This window comes from Mustela putorius, unplaced genomic scaffold (assembly GCF_011764305.1).
Source record: "Mustela putorius furo isolate JIRA1106 unplaced genomic scaffold, ASM1176430v1.1 tig00000083_pilon_pilon_pilon, whole genome shotgun sequence".
In the NCBI taxonomy this organism is placed as follows: domain Eukaryota; kingdom Metazoa; phylum Chordata; class Mammalia; order Carnivora; family Mustelidae; genus Mustela; species Mustela putorius.
The window spans coordinates 35,588,038-35,604,088 of record NW_025421273.1 but is presented as its reverse complement, the minus strand read 5'-3'; the positions used below and the strand labels follow the sequence as shown (position 1 = coordinate 35,604,088).

At 35.5% G+C, this 16,051-nt stretch overlaps 1 protein-coding gene across 8 annotated transcripts in view; it reads right to left on the bottom strand.

Moving 5' to 3' along the window:
• Positions 1-16,051, bottom strand: part of PCDH7 (protocadherin 7) — a 417,107-nt gene that overhangs the window by 340,314 nt on the left and 60,742 nt on the right. The window contains exon 2 of one of the 8 annotated variants that reach the window (XM_045076320.1): positions 11,312-11,718. The exons of the other annotated variants lie outside the window; for them this stretch is intronic. Coding sequence (XP_044932255.1) covers positions 11,641-11,718 — 78 coding nt within the window. The 3' untranslated portion in view covers positions 11,312-11,640. Of the gene's footprint in view, positions 1-11,311; positions 11,719-16,051 lie in introns of those variants that run through there. 8 annotated transcript variants of the gene reach the window in all.

The window sequence follows — 16,051 nt, the reverse complement described above, 5'->3', positions numbered from 1 at the left end:
CACAGCATCTCATCTGGGTTGCCCAGTATTTGATACTTTGTAGGAATGCAATAGCCTCACTACCTAATCTAGTGCAGGAATTCAGTAAGTATGTATTGAATGACTAGTATTATACACTTTATTGAATGTCTTAGAATCACATAAAATTCCCATTTATTGCATCAAGTGAATTCAATCAAGCATCTGTTTATCTTCTATAAGCAAGGCACTTTGCTAAAAACTGGAAGGAGATAAAAATATGAATCAGACTAGGACCTTCCAAATGAAGAGATTATAATGTACGAAAGAAATAATATGCATCTACACTTACATGCACAAAATATCCTACCATTAGAGATAGGAAGAGTCAGGTAGCATAACAATCACAAAGATAGGGGTGCCTGGGTGGCTCAGTGGGTTGGGCCTCTGCCTTCAGCTCTGGTGGTGATCCCAGGGTCCTGGGATCAAGCCGTGCATCAGTCTCTCTGTTCAGCGGGGAGCCTGCTTCCCCCTCTTTCTATGCCTGCCTCTCTGCCTACTTGTGATCTCTCTCTCTCTCTCTGCCAAATACATAAATAAAACCTTTTTTTAAAAAATCGCACAGATAAAATGGCTTAAAATTAGCACTAACAACATGGCAACCAGGAAAAGAGGGAAGGTAGGATTCATTCATGTAAAATTAGAAGACGAGAATTGCTGGAGGAGGTAGTAGTATAGGTGAAAATAAACTGGTAGGAAAGGGTAGAGCAGGCAAAGTCACTTAAAACTTACCAGGCTTACGGAAACATAGGAGTTCATGAAAAGAAAGAATGGAAAGCAAAAATGGGAGAGGAGGATTAGAGTCAAAGGAATGATTCTAAATTAAGGAATCTGAAATTTATTTCTTAGAAATTAATAGGCACTAAATGTTCCCGAGCATGGCCTAAGAAGCAGTAAGTTGGCCTATCCTTGCAAGACTTTGGGCAGCAATGTACGTAATAGTTCAGCTTTCAGTGTAACATCTCAATCCACTTTATGTAATTTCTACACAAACACTAATAACATTTCAACTCTACTTTTCATGCCTAACCGTGATCTATTTTATTTCACAGTTTTGAACAGTTACCAGCAACAGAAAAAGAGAGAGAGAGAGAGAGAGAGAGCTCTTTCTTTATCTCCCTCTTTCTCTCTCCTTTTTTTTTTAAACACATATTGTTATGATCAATATTGCTAGATGGCACAGAGAGTGGAATAACTTCTAATCACAGTCATTAGGGCATATCAATTTCAAATTCAACTAAACAATAAGTAATGGCAACTATTGCAGGACACCCAACCTACAATGAAAAGTAGTCAATTTAAAGATTCAATGGTAACATATCTCTTAAGATAAGTTAAGAGAAAAAAATTGCAGCAAAATATTTCGGGAAAAGTGAAATAAAGCATTCCCAAACCTCACAGTTAAACAAAATTGAATGGCAACCCAAACGACATGGCGGTAATGGAGAAGAGCACGTCACGGTGCAAAAGGTGCTTCTCCAGCCAGCCTTGACACCCTGGATTTGAATAGAATTCCAAATGCTCAAAGACAGCGGAAGTGAAGGTATGATTATGAGCTTACCTAAACACCCAGCTGAAGTCTACTAGAAAAATAAATACAGCTGTTGCGTACTTCCCAATGTTTGTTTTAATGAAAATTTTATTTATTTGCTTATTTATTTGAGAGAGAGGGAGAGAGAACACAAGCAGGGGCAGAGGGATAGGGATAAGCAGACTCTCTGCCGAGCAGGGAGTCCACCGTGGGACTTGGTGACCTGAACAGAAGGCAGACGCTTAACCAACTGAGTGACCCAGGTGCTCCTTAATGAATAATTTCTAAATCAAAGAAAAAGCTCAAGTATGAGTGGATAGTTGGTCATTTTTTTTATTATATTCTCATGTGTTATAACCAGATCTGCATTTTCAAAATAAGTTTAAAAACTTACTTTTAAAGTCACATTAAACAGAAAGCTTATTCAACAAGGTTGTGAAGTCTCTACCGACAACTACTTCTAAAATCAAGTTTAGATTCCTGTAAAGGCTTAAGGAAATCAGGTTTAAAGTCAGATACATACACAATTTGGACCCTAGCCTAACTGATGGCTAGTATAAGACCTCTGGAAACCCTAGCTGTCTGTTTTTGGTTTTGTTTTTGTTTTTAATTAATTAATTAATTTAAGGATTTTAAGATTTTATTTTTTTATTTGACAGAGAGAGACACAGAGAGAGAGGGAACACAAGCAAGGGAACTTAGAGAGGGAGGAGCAGGTTTCCCGGTAGGCAGGGAGCCCAAGCTGAGCTCAATTCCAGGACCCTGGGATCAACACCTAAGCGAAGGGAGACGCTTAATGACTGAGCGACCCAGGCACCTCCAGTTGTCTGTTTTTAGTAGCAGATAACACTTAGAGACATCCACTATGTGTCAGGCACCATTCTGTATTGCATTAAAACTGCTTCGCTCAACTAGTGCTCAACTAGTGAAAACCTGTGTGATCTGTGTCACAGTTCTGAGCCTTCTTTAATAGTCCTGCTGTTTATGCTGGCTCCCATCAAGCCAGGCCTTTGTAATAAATGGTGTATACTAACTCATTCTATAACATATAATTTACATAGTATATTAATTCATCCTCATTGCTTAATGATACTATAAGACTGTTATTACCTTTGTTTAAATACAGGAAAGATTAAGTTGCTCAAAGTCTCCAAGACTAGGATGTAATTGGTGTTCCTTTAATTTATGAATTATATATCCCTTTAAATTGTATTCATAGGATTCAATTCATTCAATGTATCCAATTCATTTAAATTGTTTTCATAGGAAATCCAAGAGAGGACAACACAGAGTAATTCCAATTCTTAGTAAATACAATTCAAACTGAAAGATCACTCAGATCAGATCATTACAAGGTAACACTCAGAGCAAAACTTAAATTGCAATTTTCTGATTGCCTGAAGATATGATACTATGAAACTAAAAAGAAAAGATGTTTAGTAACATCTTGGAAACACATTTGTGATCACCCTAGCACAATTGATTACTGAATTATTTTGTATCACAAATGCAAATCTGTCCTTATTTTAGAAAGCAGAAGTTGCAAGTGATTATATATGATCAATTATAACTCCATAATTTGTATAAGCTTTCTATTCCATTTGTAGACAATTTCTACAAAGTGAAAAAGGAGCAATTTGAATTGATGTGTTAAACGAGGGAAGTCAGGAGAAAAAAATAAAATTTAACCAGCTTTCTCTCTATAGAGTTTTGCATAACAGAGACTTTAGACTTCCATGAATACTCAGTTCTGCGTACAATAAAATATCTGTAAGCGACATAATAACCAGCAATGTTCCAAATGGCATCCATACATTAACTCCTGATAGAGGCTACGGAACAATTTCTGAAAGGGGAAAAAGAAGAGCTCTGGACCTGCTGTAGTACATAAGCTCAAAGGAAACGAATAGCCTAATTACATAGCCGTGAAAGAAGCCAACAGATTTCAGTGATTGGGAAAGAAAGCTTGACAAAATCTAGGGAAATTAGTCAGATCCTTAAATTATTTTATTTCTTTGCATTTCTGAATTGTCAGCAGTGTAGAATGAAGAGAAAATCACCTCCAGAAGATTGTTGGGCTTTACAGCCCAATATTCGTAACATTGTATCCATTCTTCATGCTGCTGTTAAAAGGCAGAACCAATCTGCTGGCAGATGACTGTCTTTGGCTTGACAGAAACTTCCATTTTATGTAATAAAGACAAACACACACAATCTGAATATGTTCTCTCTGGGGAGGGAAGAAAGGATGAGAGACCCCTTTCATGTCATGCACTTGATAAATTATTTCTAAGATGCATATTTTTTTGCTCAGGCCTGTCCAAAGGCAGAGTTCCATTGTGGCTTTCCAAAATGCAATCCTTTGTAAGCAATTTCAATGGCCCTTAATAGAATCCTATGAATCACATTATATATTCAAAAATATGATCACCCTAATACATATCTTTTATGTTTGCTCTCAAAATTGTGAGAGGTACTTCTGTTTTATCTAAGTGAAGCCTTTAGGCATTTATTTGTGGTCACTTGCTTTTTAAAATACAGTTCATTTAATGCTATTGCACATTCAGTTATTTGATATGCTTTTAATTCAGGGGAGTACTTCATACCATAAAAATCCTTTTTAACAAATCTGTTCTGTGTTCAGAAAGAAAAAAAGGATATGCATATTCTTTTATTTTAAAATGAAGAATTAGGGGTGCCTGGGTGGCTCAGTGGGTTAGAGCCTCTGCCTTCGGCTCAGGTCATGATCCCAGGGTCCTGGGATCGAGCCCTGCATCAGGCTCTCCACTCAGCGGGGAGCCTGGTTCCCTTCCTCTCTCTCTGCCTGCTTCTCTGCCTACTTGTGATCTCCGTCTGTCAAATAAATAAATAAAATCATTTTTAAATAAATAAAATCTTTTTAAAAAATAAATAAATAAATAAGATGAAGAATTATTTTTTAAACATTTAATTTTTTTTTTCTTAATAAACTCTACCCCCATCATGGGGCTTGAGCTTATGATACCAAGGTCAAAATTTGCATGCTATACCAACTAAGCCAGCCAGACATTCTTAAATGAAAAATTATTTTTAATTCTGGTCCATTGTAACATAACCATCAACAGTCTTAAAGCTTTCTTCCTTTTTCTCATTGTCTCCACTAGACCCATTGGGAGTACAATGGCTTAGGTCACAACATGAAACATCATGCTAATTAAACTGCTAATTAATTGGTATAGGCAATATATTGCATGAAGTAGATTGCTGTATTACACTGTTTTAACTTTTGTGCCATTTCAACTTGGTAACTGCTAATTTAGAATCTTTTAGTCATGTTCTTTAATCCGAATGCTAATCTCAGATGACAAGAGTACATGATTACTAGGGAGCTTTGGTACAAGATATGTGCTGCATTTCTTCCTAGTATTAAAATTGGTTTATTGAAAGATAAAAAGATCCTGCATTTACAGATTCTTGATATTCATTTAAATATATAACCTCTTTTAAAGTAGGACTAGCTGGAGCTCATCTTCATAAACATTTTCACAAACGTCTCTATCCAAATTGAAAGGCATTTATGTAACTAGCCATCATAGAATTTTTATTAAAAAGTCTCATTGGAAAAATTGTTTCCTTAACGTTATCGGTATCTTTCTTAACACAGACTTTTTTCAATTATATGACTTTAACAATCAAGCTTCAACATGGGGTTGAAAATAGGGCACAGTTTTATGTAATAAAAACTCAGGGACTTTAAAAAGTCAACCAGCATAAAGTTAGAATGCACTATATCCACTTGAAATGTATTATCAGGAGGCAGCCAGTTTCTGATCTTTCTAGAATGCATATACCAAGTGTCTGCTTCTTTCATGAGCCTGACACACAGAAGAGGAAAAAAAAAATTCCTTGCAGACCCGCCTTTTAACAGCTAGATATAGAAAGAAGAAGAAAGATGAGAGACCTGGGTTCCCTTCACCTGCTATTGAAACAGAACAGAATTTTCACTGACAGAATTGGGTAGTTGGGCGGTAGCAATTAGAAAACAAGCTGAGCTCAAAACTCCAGTCTCTTAAAACAGGGCATGTTCGCTTTCCCCCTAACGTCTAAGGATATAGTCTAGGAAGGTATTCATTTATAACTACATTAATCTTAACTTTTCCTTAGTAATTCACAAAAAGAAGCATAAGGTAGATTATTATGGCTGTAATAGCATCCATAAGTACATAGAGTAGTCCACTATTTCATGAAAAAAAAACTAAAACTTACTGAAATGGATTGCCTAATAAAAATCTGTAGTTGACTTTCTTTTCAGATGTTTGGTTGCTAAACTGGGAAATGGAAATATAACTTCCTCATGTTTTCACAAGCAATGCTGTATGTTCCCAAGAACACAGAGCGTTTCTGAGCTCTAGATTTTCCTGTCAGACTTAGTAATCTATTTTATCCAGCACATAGTTTCAAATAGGCAAAACAGCATTTTTAATGATGACTTGTTTAACCTCTCCAGCACGCTTAGCCAATTACAATGTTTAAAATGAAAGCCACTGAACTCCCAGACCTTAAATATTATCCAGTTCAATCCCGCCAGTGTTTATTTTGTTTATATTTCACACATTCAAATCTCATCTTTAGTATTTATTAACAAAGCACATGTTCTGCTTAAAAGGACTTCAAAACTAAAGCGTGGAACCTCTTGGGTGGCTCAGTCAGTTCAGCGTCTGCCTTCAACTCAGGTCATGGTCCAGAGTCCTGGCATTGAGCCTGAGCATAGGGCTCCTAGGTCAGCAGGAAGCCTACTCCTCCCTTTCCCTCTGCTTACAGCTCCCCTTGAAAAAGTACTTCCAAATAGAAGAGCTTTGATGGAATTTCTCTTTCTCTATCTCTGTCAAATAAATAAATAATATCTTTATTAAAAAAAAAAAAAAAAAAAAGAGGGAGCCTGGGTGGCTCAGTGGGTTAAAACCTTTGCCTTCAGCTCAGGTCATGATCCCAGGGTCCTGGGATGGAGCCCTGCATTGGGCTTTCTGCTCAGCGGGGAGCCTGCTTCCCTTCCCCTCTCTCTGCCTGCCTCTCTGCCTATTTGTGATCTCTGTCTGTCAAATAAATAAATAAAATCTTAAAAAAAAAAGAAAAGAAAAGAAAGCCCTCATCATAGATAATAGATACTAATTAAATATTTGCAAAGAATAACAGCTACTTATTTATGGATTGGTTATCATAATCCGCATCATCGTTAGTTCTTAAAATAATCTGGCAAATAATTAATCATTCTTGGGTTTCACAATTTTTAAGCTACTGGGGAAAATTATACTCCCTTATGCTTATAGATAAAGTGATCCTTCAAAAATTGTTCTTTGACCTTTTAGGAACTTTCATCATGGATTGTGACAGGTTTGATTTCAGTTTTCACAGCTTCCTTTCACTTGTCTGTACTTGAAAAAATTGCAGCTCACAGCGCTCTAAGATTTGGATTGTAGCAGATCAGGAACTGATGAATCCCCTTGGAGAACCTGTACCCACACAATTTTGCTGAGTTTCACGCCATAGTATATGAAGTATATCAAGTGCTTGGAGTTACCTACTCTGTGAAGTGCCTTTTATTTCACTAGTGACAGTGATGCTGAGTTTACTTTAGCCCACGAACTTCCCAGTCAGCAGCAACTACACCCTATTCATATGTTAACTATAAAACAACGATAACAAAATTAACAAATCGAGTCCTTGTCAGGTCATACTCACATTACCTGGCTAAATCTCATTTAATAATCACAATCAATGTATGACACAGATGTGGTGACTAACTTTATATTACATGCGAAAAAATGGAGGCAGAGTCAAGTTATCTGTTCAAAGGACACTCAGTTTGTCATGTCTGAACCGCGTCTCAAACCCAGGCAACCTGGATTGCCGACACTGTCCTCTTAGCTACTATCATAGTCCTTCGTTTAGCACATGGCTTTGTAGTAATTAGCCTGTACGGCTGGAATTCCCATTAGACCGTGAGCTCTCCTTGTTCAAAGAATACGGTTGTTATTTGCCTCAATCCATAACAGCCTTCATTTTCGAATAACGTTTGATGCAAATAGTACGTGGTCACATATTTTAAGCCTACAAAACAAGTAGGTTAGAAAAGAATTTCTTCTTCCCTTTCACCAATATTTAAAGCAGACTTTCTATCACAGATTCCATCTTTATCCAATATTTCTATGTGCTAAGAACTTCGGAATGCCTTTCACATCTAAGTCATGCATGTTGAATTTGCCACACTCACGTTAACAGATGTGTGATCTGAAAGAACCAAAAAAAAAAAAAAATTCCACTTCTGTACCCTGAGATAATTCCAGAACCTGACTTGCACCCCAATCTTTTGCAGTGCTTGGCCTGAGAGCTCCTTGACCCACTTGCTGAGTGGAGCCTCTCTGCAGTCCAGTGGCAGGACTCAGAGCCCAGCTCTACCTCCTGCCGGCTTTGTATCTTTGCAAATTTACCCAAACTTTCTGTGCCTAATTTTCCTCATTTGTAAAACAGATGATATGACAATAATGGAATCTGCTTCATAAGGCTGATATAAGTATTTAATAGAGCAATGAATATATCGTCTGCATAGAGCTGACTCTTGGTAACAAAAATTGGATGAAACAGGTGAAGGGGACTAATAGTACATTTATCTTGGTGAGCACCTAGTTATACATGGAATTGTTGAAGTGTGGTATTGCACACCCGAAACCAATAAAACAGTGTTTTTGTTTTGTTTTGTTTACAACAGTGTTTTTTAACTACACTGGAATTAAAGTTTAAAACATTAAACATTTGTTAAATAATAAATAGTTATCAAAGAAATACTAAAATCAGTTCAAATAATTTGTATTTATCAAAATACAAATGGAATAATAGCATACAAAAAAAATAATATCCAGAACTAAAATGAAAAGCATAGTCTTTTATTCCTCAATAATATTTTTGAACGTTTTTTTCATATTTTAGTGAAATTTTCACTTATAGCGGGTCATGGGAGAGGCTTGGTAGGTGGTCTCCCATCTAAATCTCTAATCTTGTATAAGGAAGAATAAACTGACAAAATTAAATTTTATTACCTAAGTCGGTTCCATAAATGACCAGAAGTTTCGCCAAAATGAAACAAACGTTCAGTGTGACCAGTTCTCTAACTAAGGATCCCAGACGTTTATCCTTGCCACCTTTGTGATTTGGAAAGCGACGCCATTGCCAGTTAGCACGCACCCTCCTCCCCAAATTGACATCCTGTATATGCTTTCACTTTGCTTCATACTGTGTCTCTGACCTTTCCCAGTTGGAGTAGTGGCTGGAAGCTAAAATAAAAGTGCTGTTCTTCTGAGTGAGGCATTTCATGACTAAACATTAATCCTGAAATTATGACCGTTACAAGACTCCTCTGCCTGTTGCTTCTCCTAAGCAGAGGACTATAGGATGAAAGGCCCACAGCAGTAAACATCAGGGGCTAGTGTTTCCTTCTCCTCTGAACCCAACCAGGCTGATCCAAGCCCAGAATGCCTTTGAAGTCAAAGAGACCTTCATGTGCTGATCAATCCTCGGGGGGTAAAGAGCAAGAAAAACTGGTTCTGGCACTTTAATATGCTGGCAGGGAATGTGTTCAACTCAGTGCAGAACAAAAAGGTTTTTCTCTGCTACAGATTGAGTGATTTTGTACTTGGGGGGCCTCTTGGTTCAATTAACTTAGAGATACCTATTGATCCCAGAACATGATTATTTATACTTCAGTACATACTGCCACTGAGTCAAACTAAGGATGCACAGTAATAAATATGAATTAGTATTTTCCCTTACTCTTAAGACGTACATTCAGCTTTAGGTCAATTTAAGTGGAAAAGCATGGAATTCCCTTAATACTAATGATCACTATTGAGTATTAATATGATCAGTATGAAATGTCACATTGCAATGTTTCAAAACTTTAGAAGTTTAGAATTAAAATGATCTAAAAATTGACAGCACCATCCAAACTCATTCTTTATAGGTAAGAAATCTGAACACCCAAAAACTCAAAAAAAAAAAAAAAATTATTCATCGGGTCTGCTCTTTAGCAGAGCAAAATTTGACCTCAAAACTCCTGAGTCAGTTCAGGGTACTTTTCTCTTCACACCTTCAAAATTATCTCCATCAAACCTTATCTCTGCCCAACCTTTTCTCTTTATCTAAAGTGGCTAAGCTCTTCACTCTCAAATTGTGAAGATGTGGTGACTGTATTCCAAAAATCAGGAACATGAGCATATTTTACGTCCTGTTGTTTTAAAGGATTATGAAAATAGGAAATATAGTCATCTTATAAAGCAGGTTTTTTTTTTTATTACTTTGGTCACAGAAAAATATTCAATACAATAGAATTATACAGTTTATAGATTTATAATTTTTATAATAGCATAAATAAAGACAAAAATCCCTGTAATAGTATATAGATAGGGTACCGACTTCAGTTGATTGTCACATAGAAGAGGTAAAAAGTTTTACTATAAAATTAATCAGTAAGATAAAGAGAAATGAATACAAATACCAGAGAACAATAGTTTCAAAGTTATTATGGCACATGGTGATTACAAAAGATATGTCAATCTGTTTTAAGTATTTACCATCTTATCTATGTTAATATATGATTACTTATTATTTATTTAGTTTGAAGAAAAGTGGAAAAAAAACTGTAACTTATAGATTGGATTAAAAAGTTTTAGTTAAAAATCAAATATTTCCCAAATATCTTCTATAAGAACATCCACGATTCATATCCTCTGTCACTGAGTGAAGTGCCTGAAAGAGTGTAATAGGATTTTCCAACTGTCTTCAAACGATTTCACAGGAGCCCACTCTCATTTTCAGACATTGGTACGACTTAATTTAAATGACTCAATGGCAATAAATATTACACTTAATTGGAGAGCCTTTGCAGTAGTTACTCTATATCAGAATGACTTTGTATGTGAATAATAATCTTTAATAGTGATAACACATATGAAATGGCTTAAGACAGTTTACTCTACCCCTTTACATTCTAGGCAATGAACCAAAGTGCAAATGTCAACCATTAAATTTTACCTCCTTCCACTTAGACACACACACACACACACACACACAAATGCACCCACATACACTCTTACTCATACAAAAATTAGACTTTATACAGTATCTTCAGGTGATCAAGTAACTATAAAGTAAAGAGGTACTTCCTGCATGCAATTCATCCTTTAGCAAAATAAAAAAAGCCCTCGTCTGCATACATGAATGCATAGGACCACAAATTTTAAAGGCCAGTTTCCTATTGATATAATGGCCATACATTCCTTGAACATTTATGTGGTTTACCCTAAATTCAATCAGAAATTGTGTAAAAGTTCTGTGAGATATACTGCGATCTATCCTCTGCTTTTACACTGTAATAAATTATATTACGACAAGTATCAGAATGACCTAAATTTTATTTTCTTTCCTGTCCACTAGTTTCTTATTTTCCCTGACCGGCAGTAGTATTTCTTCTTAACACTTTGTTAAAGAGCATTGAACAGTCTAATTTTCCCAGAATTCAGTCCTGAGGTATACATTTCCATTTTCTTTGTTGATCTAGCACAGGCTCAGGTGATTTCTACATAATGCATCCAATTAGTTCAAGCAAGACAAATGAAATCACATCTATACTAATCTCCACATTATTAACTATAAACAGTAACAGGATATGTCTCCACTCTTTGCTTGAGTCCATTCAAGTGCAAACCGAAGGAAAAGGATTTCCTGTTCTTCTTTTCACACTCCTGAGTATGACGATATTTGATTCTGTTTCTCCACAGTAATTAATAAGATTGCAAAACCTCTCTCACATCCCTTCTTTATTCCATATTGACAGCTTGCTTTCTTTTCTTTTCTTTTCTTTTTTTTTTTTTTCAGTTTGTTTGCCAAGGATAGTTTGATTCCTTTTTGCAGAGATTTTAAGTCCATTTTAGTTTTCTCCAAAATCAGAGCTTCATTTTAATCAGATAGTGGTCCTGCCTCTTGGGAATCGATTTCTTTTTACACAAGATAATCCAAGTCTATTAGGATCCAACACACTGAGTTGGAACATTACATGTGTTTCACTTACGAGCACATACATTCATTTTACACGATTCCTCAATGTGGCCAGGGGGGTTCGTGGTCTGCACCATATCCACCTATAAAAAATACAAAAATATATGTCTGCTTTACAGGGATGTGAGTAGGGTCTTGCTAGCTTAGTTCCAAAGCTTGGGTGCACATCTTGGCTGATAGTATTCTTTCCTTCCTTAAGATGTATTTGCAATGGCCATAACCTCTTTCAGAAGTCAAAGAGACATAACCGTTAGCTACAATTAACAATCCTGGGGCATCTAAATCAATACTGCTGGCTAATCTCATGGATGCTGTCTCTGACAAGAGATATTTGCATGGTAAAAGAAACATTGAATTAATTGTGTTTCAGGCTTCAAGCTTCTCAAGTCTATGAAAAAGTCACCAGAATAGCGGTGGCAGGCTAGTGGGGGTTGCTGGCTTTGTTTATATTACAAATACAAAGAAGAATGAAATGGTAATTTTGTTGTGACAGCTTTTGCAATTTATAAATCCCCAAGATCTCAGGAACGTGAGCTTGATCCGTGTGTTCACACCCTTCAAAGTAGCTCTCTTGTCTCCAAACACAATCTTTAGATAGCTCGCAGTCTCTTTACAGAAATCTGAGCAATTTACATGCCATCAATAAATGGTCTGCTGATCTCAGGTCAAGGATGGATTACTCTACCCTTCAAAGTCCTGACCCTAAAAGGACAATATTTTCCAACTTTGTATCTAGTTGCACAAATAAAAGTGATGGTAATTTTCCTTCAAAATATTTTGGTGCTAATGTCAGTTTCAAGTAGTGTTAAATATTTCTCTGAATTTGAGACTGACCAGTAGGCTGATTTCTGCTCTCGGTTCCAGAAGGTACAGACTATTGTCTTCTAGTTTTATGGTACACTTGATGTTAGTAAAACCTCTACAAAGTTTGAAGATTGCCAAAAAGACAAAATAAATCACTTCCACAGAATAAAAATTCTATGGAATATTCTATGGTACCATCCACTACCAAATTATTTATCCTTAACAATCCTTAACAATTAGAATCAGTAAAGAGAACATATTCCACCTAATTTCCGATGCAACAAAAGCATCAGGACACGAGAATCATTAGAAAAGAAATAAGTGATTTATTTCATGAAATAATTGACCAATTCATTTTTCAAAATAAATGGTGTAAAAAAAGCCAAAACAAGTAATGTCTAATTTTGAAATTAATTGTTCATATCCAAGAGTGGAAAATGTTTAAACTTGCCCTAATTGCAGATTATCAATATTAGCTGTATAAATTTAAGCAGCTTTAAGATGTTGTATTTTTTTAAATTAATTTTTATCTTTTCCTAGAAATGAAAAGAATATGTTTTTGTTTTGTTTTTTGTTTTTTGTTTTTTCTTTCTGTAGCAGCTCTATAAAAGCTAACATAGCCTGGGATGCTCTGGCCAATTATACAAGCAACACACGTTTACCAAGGCATCACTGATAAGTGAATCTTCTTAATTTAAATCATAAGTTTAAGATGAATTATCTTATTTTACACAGGCTATATGACTGCCCATCTCATTTCAAAAATGCTTATTAATAAGTGAAAGCTAAATACTTGAAAGTTTCAATTTTTGTTTTTTATCCTCAAACCAACCATAATGATGTAGCCATAATGCATGCCAAGACTACATTAGACCTTCCTGTTATGTACTCTTACTATATGTGATGTGTTGCGATAGCATTTATCAAATATTTAACTACTTCCATGAAGTCCTTCCATTAATTCTCACATCCTATTCAAGGCTGCAGTGTGTTCCCTGAAGGCAATGTCACCTCTGTTCTGTTTATTGTTACATTTCTTGGTGTTGGCACATAGTCAGTCCTCAGTGAAAATTGGTTTAATGAATGAATGCATGTTTTTGAATAGCTAATTAAAGAAGTCATATTATTTGTCACATCACAGTATTACTATTACCTAATTTTAATATTTGGAAATATTTTTCCAAAATATTAATTGTGGTTATCGCTAACTTTCTGTTTTTTTGTCATATGATTAGGGAATAGATCTTTCTTGAATTGCAGCAAATCCTCTTTATTTTACTAGCATATGATTTTCCCCATTTTTCCCTTCTATAATTCTGTCTTAAATTGTCTAGCCACCTAAAGTTTCTCAAATTTCATTACCTTCTCTTTTTAATCATTCCCATATAACAGTCATTCTTTTCTTTTCGCTAAGGAAATGTACTATGTAAACTTGTCTACAAGGTTTTTAATAAATGAATACATAAGTAAAGCAATAAAAACAAACATTAGGAAATCAGAGGTGTCAAAATGTTTCATTTTCTATTTTCAAGACCTGACATACTTTTAAGTTAAAAACACACCCAAGAAATAGAATGCATTGAAGTAATAAAGTCACCATACAACCATGCAGCCTAATGAAATCCTCATATTAATATGTCATTGAAGAATAACATTTCATAAAATTCATTTCATAAATTAACTATGCAGGAGCCAGTTTTGTGTTTTTGTGGTTTTAAGCTTTGATGCACTGAACAAATGCATCTGGGCACTAATATTCACCTGTCACTAAAGCAAGAAAAATGGACTCATTCCTTACCATTAAAGATTTATGTTTAAAAGCAAAAGTGCATACTTCAGATTACTTATTGAGTTCATGGAGAACTACTTAAGAATCACCATTCTGAAAACTGTCATTGGTGATGGTCAGGGTAGAAATGGATGTTACCAAGATATATTTGTTTTTATTTGAACCAGCTAACTAAAATGGCACTGGAAGCAATTTTCAGATCACTGCCACTGAGGAGAAAGGCTCTACCAAATCCGGCCAAACCAATCTTTCAGTCAGGTCCAATTCAGACAAAGTTGTAGAGACACAGCCTTTGTCTCTGCCTCTCAACTTTTCTCCTCGATTTTTTCTATCACCCAGGCAACAGTAAGTCTGTGTGTCTGTCATACACACACACACACACACACACACACACACACAGGTATGGGTGAGCACTTGTGGGGAGAGTAAGACGGAATCAAGTCATTCTGGAACACCTTCTACAAGGCCATTTCTATATCTCACTCAGCTTCTAATTCCTGGGAGTTTAATTAATGAGCTTTATCGGTGAAAAGTTAACTTATCAAAGTTATGTTCTTTTTCCCAGACTTCCCAGTAATGGGTGACTAGTGCTAGAAGCAACGTGATTTCTGCAGAGAATAGAAATAAGATTCAGATTTTGGTGCAAGAATATTCTGAACACTCAAACAAAAGAAGAGATATGCTCTTAATTCTAAAAAAGAAAAAAAAAAACCAAACACCTCAAAATAATAAATAAGGAAATATATATTTTGAAAGGAATATGTGTCAATTTTTCTGCTTATTTTTATTAGATATACTTCAAAACTAAATCACGCACCTATGTAATTAGTGTAGATCAAATACAAGTATCTGTTGAATGTGTTTGTATATAGCTGGCAATATGTAAAAAGTGCTATGAATATTAGATTTTCTCCTTGACTGATTCTCAAATCTGGAGAAAAGAAAGAGCTATCACATAAAGAGCAGAGTCTATTCCATGGCAGGGATAACCATACTGATGGCAGTTTCTGTAATCCAGGAACAGGAAGTAGATATTCCTAGTTTCAAGCATCAACAGGATAATAAAGTAGCTGAACCAAGGCACAGCCACCTATCAGCACTGACAGTTTATCTGCTACTTTTTTAAATATTAGAAAGTCATTTGATATGGGAAATGGGACATAATCTAAGCATAGGTTTGGGTGAGTGGAGCTCTATGAGGAGGACGGTTGTGGACAGTATTTTTGTCTTTTACTTCCTTTTGATTTTTGTAAGTGATGTACTCCAAACCATAATTTACACTAATTATTAGTTACTACAACACCTGTATAGATGTTTATTAAAAGATTGCACTTAACTAATTTTATTTCACAAAGTCCTTATAAAGTAGGAATTGCAATTTTGTTTATTTTACATATGAGTAAATTGAAACTCAGAGAGTTTAATCTTCTTACAAAAAAAACACAGATAAGAATCAAGGCCCTAAACCAAGACTTTTGGCTCATAATAAAATATTTTTTCCCTACATTGTATTTTCTTTAATTATTTTTTTTTTTATCTGACTTTGAATCTTTTAAAAGTAAACAGCTAAGTTACAACTGCAAATGTCTCCATTTTCGCCATCAGGGATAAAAACCAAACTTATGGAGGGGCGCCTGGGTGGCTCAGTGGGTTAAGCCTCTACCTTCGGCTCAGGTCATGATCCCAGGGGCCTGGGATCGAGTCCCGCATAGGGCTCTCTGCTCAGCAGGGAGCCTGCTTCTCCTCATCTCTCTCTCTGTCTGTCTCTCTGCCTATTTGTGATCTCTCTCTCTATCAAATTAATAAATAAAATCTTTAAAAAA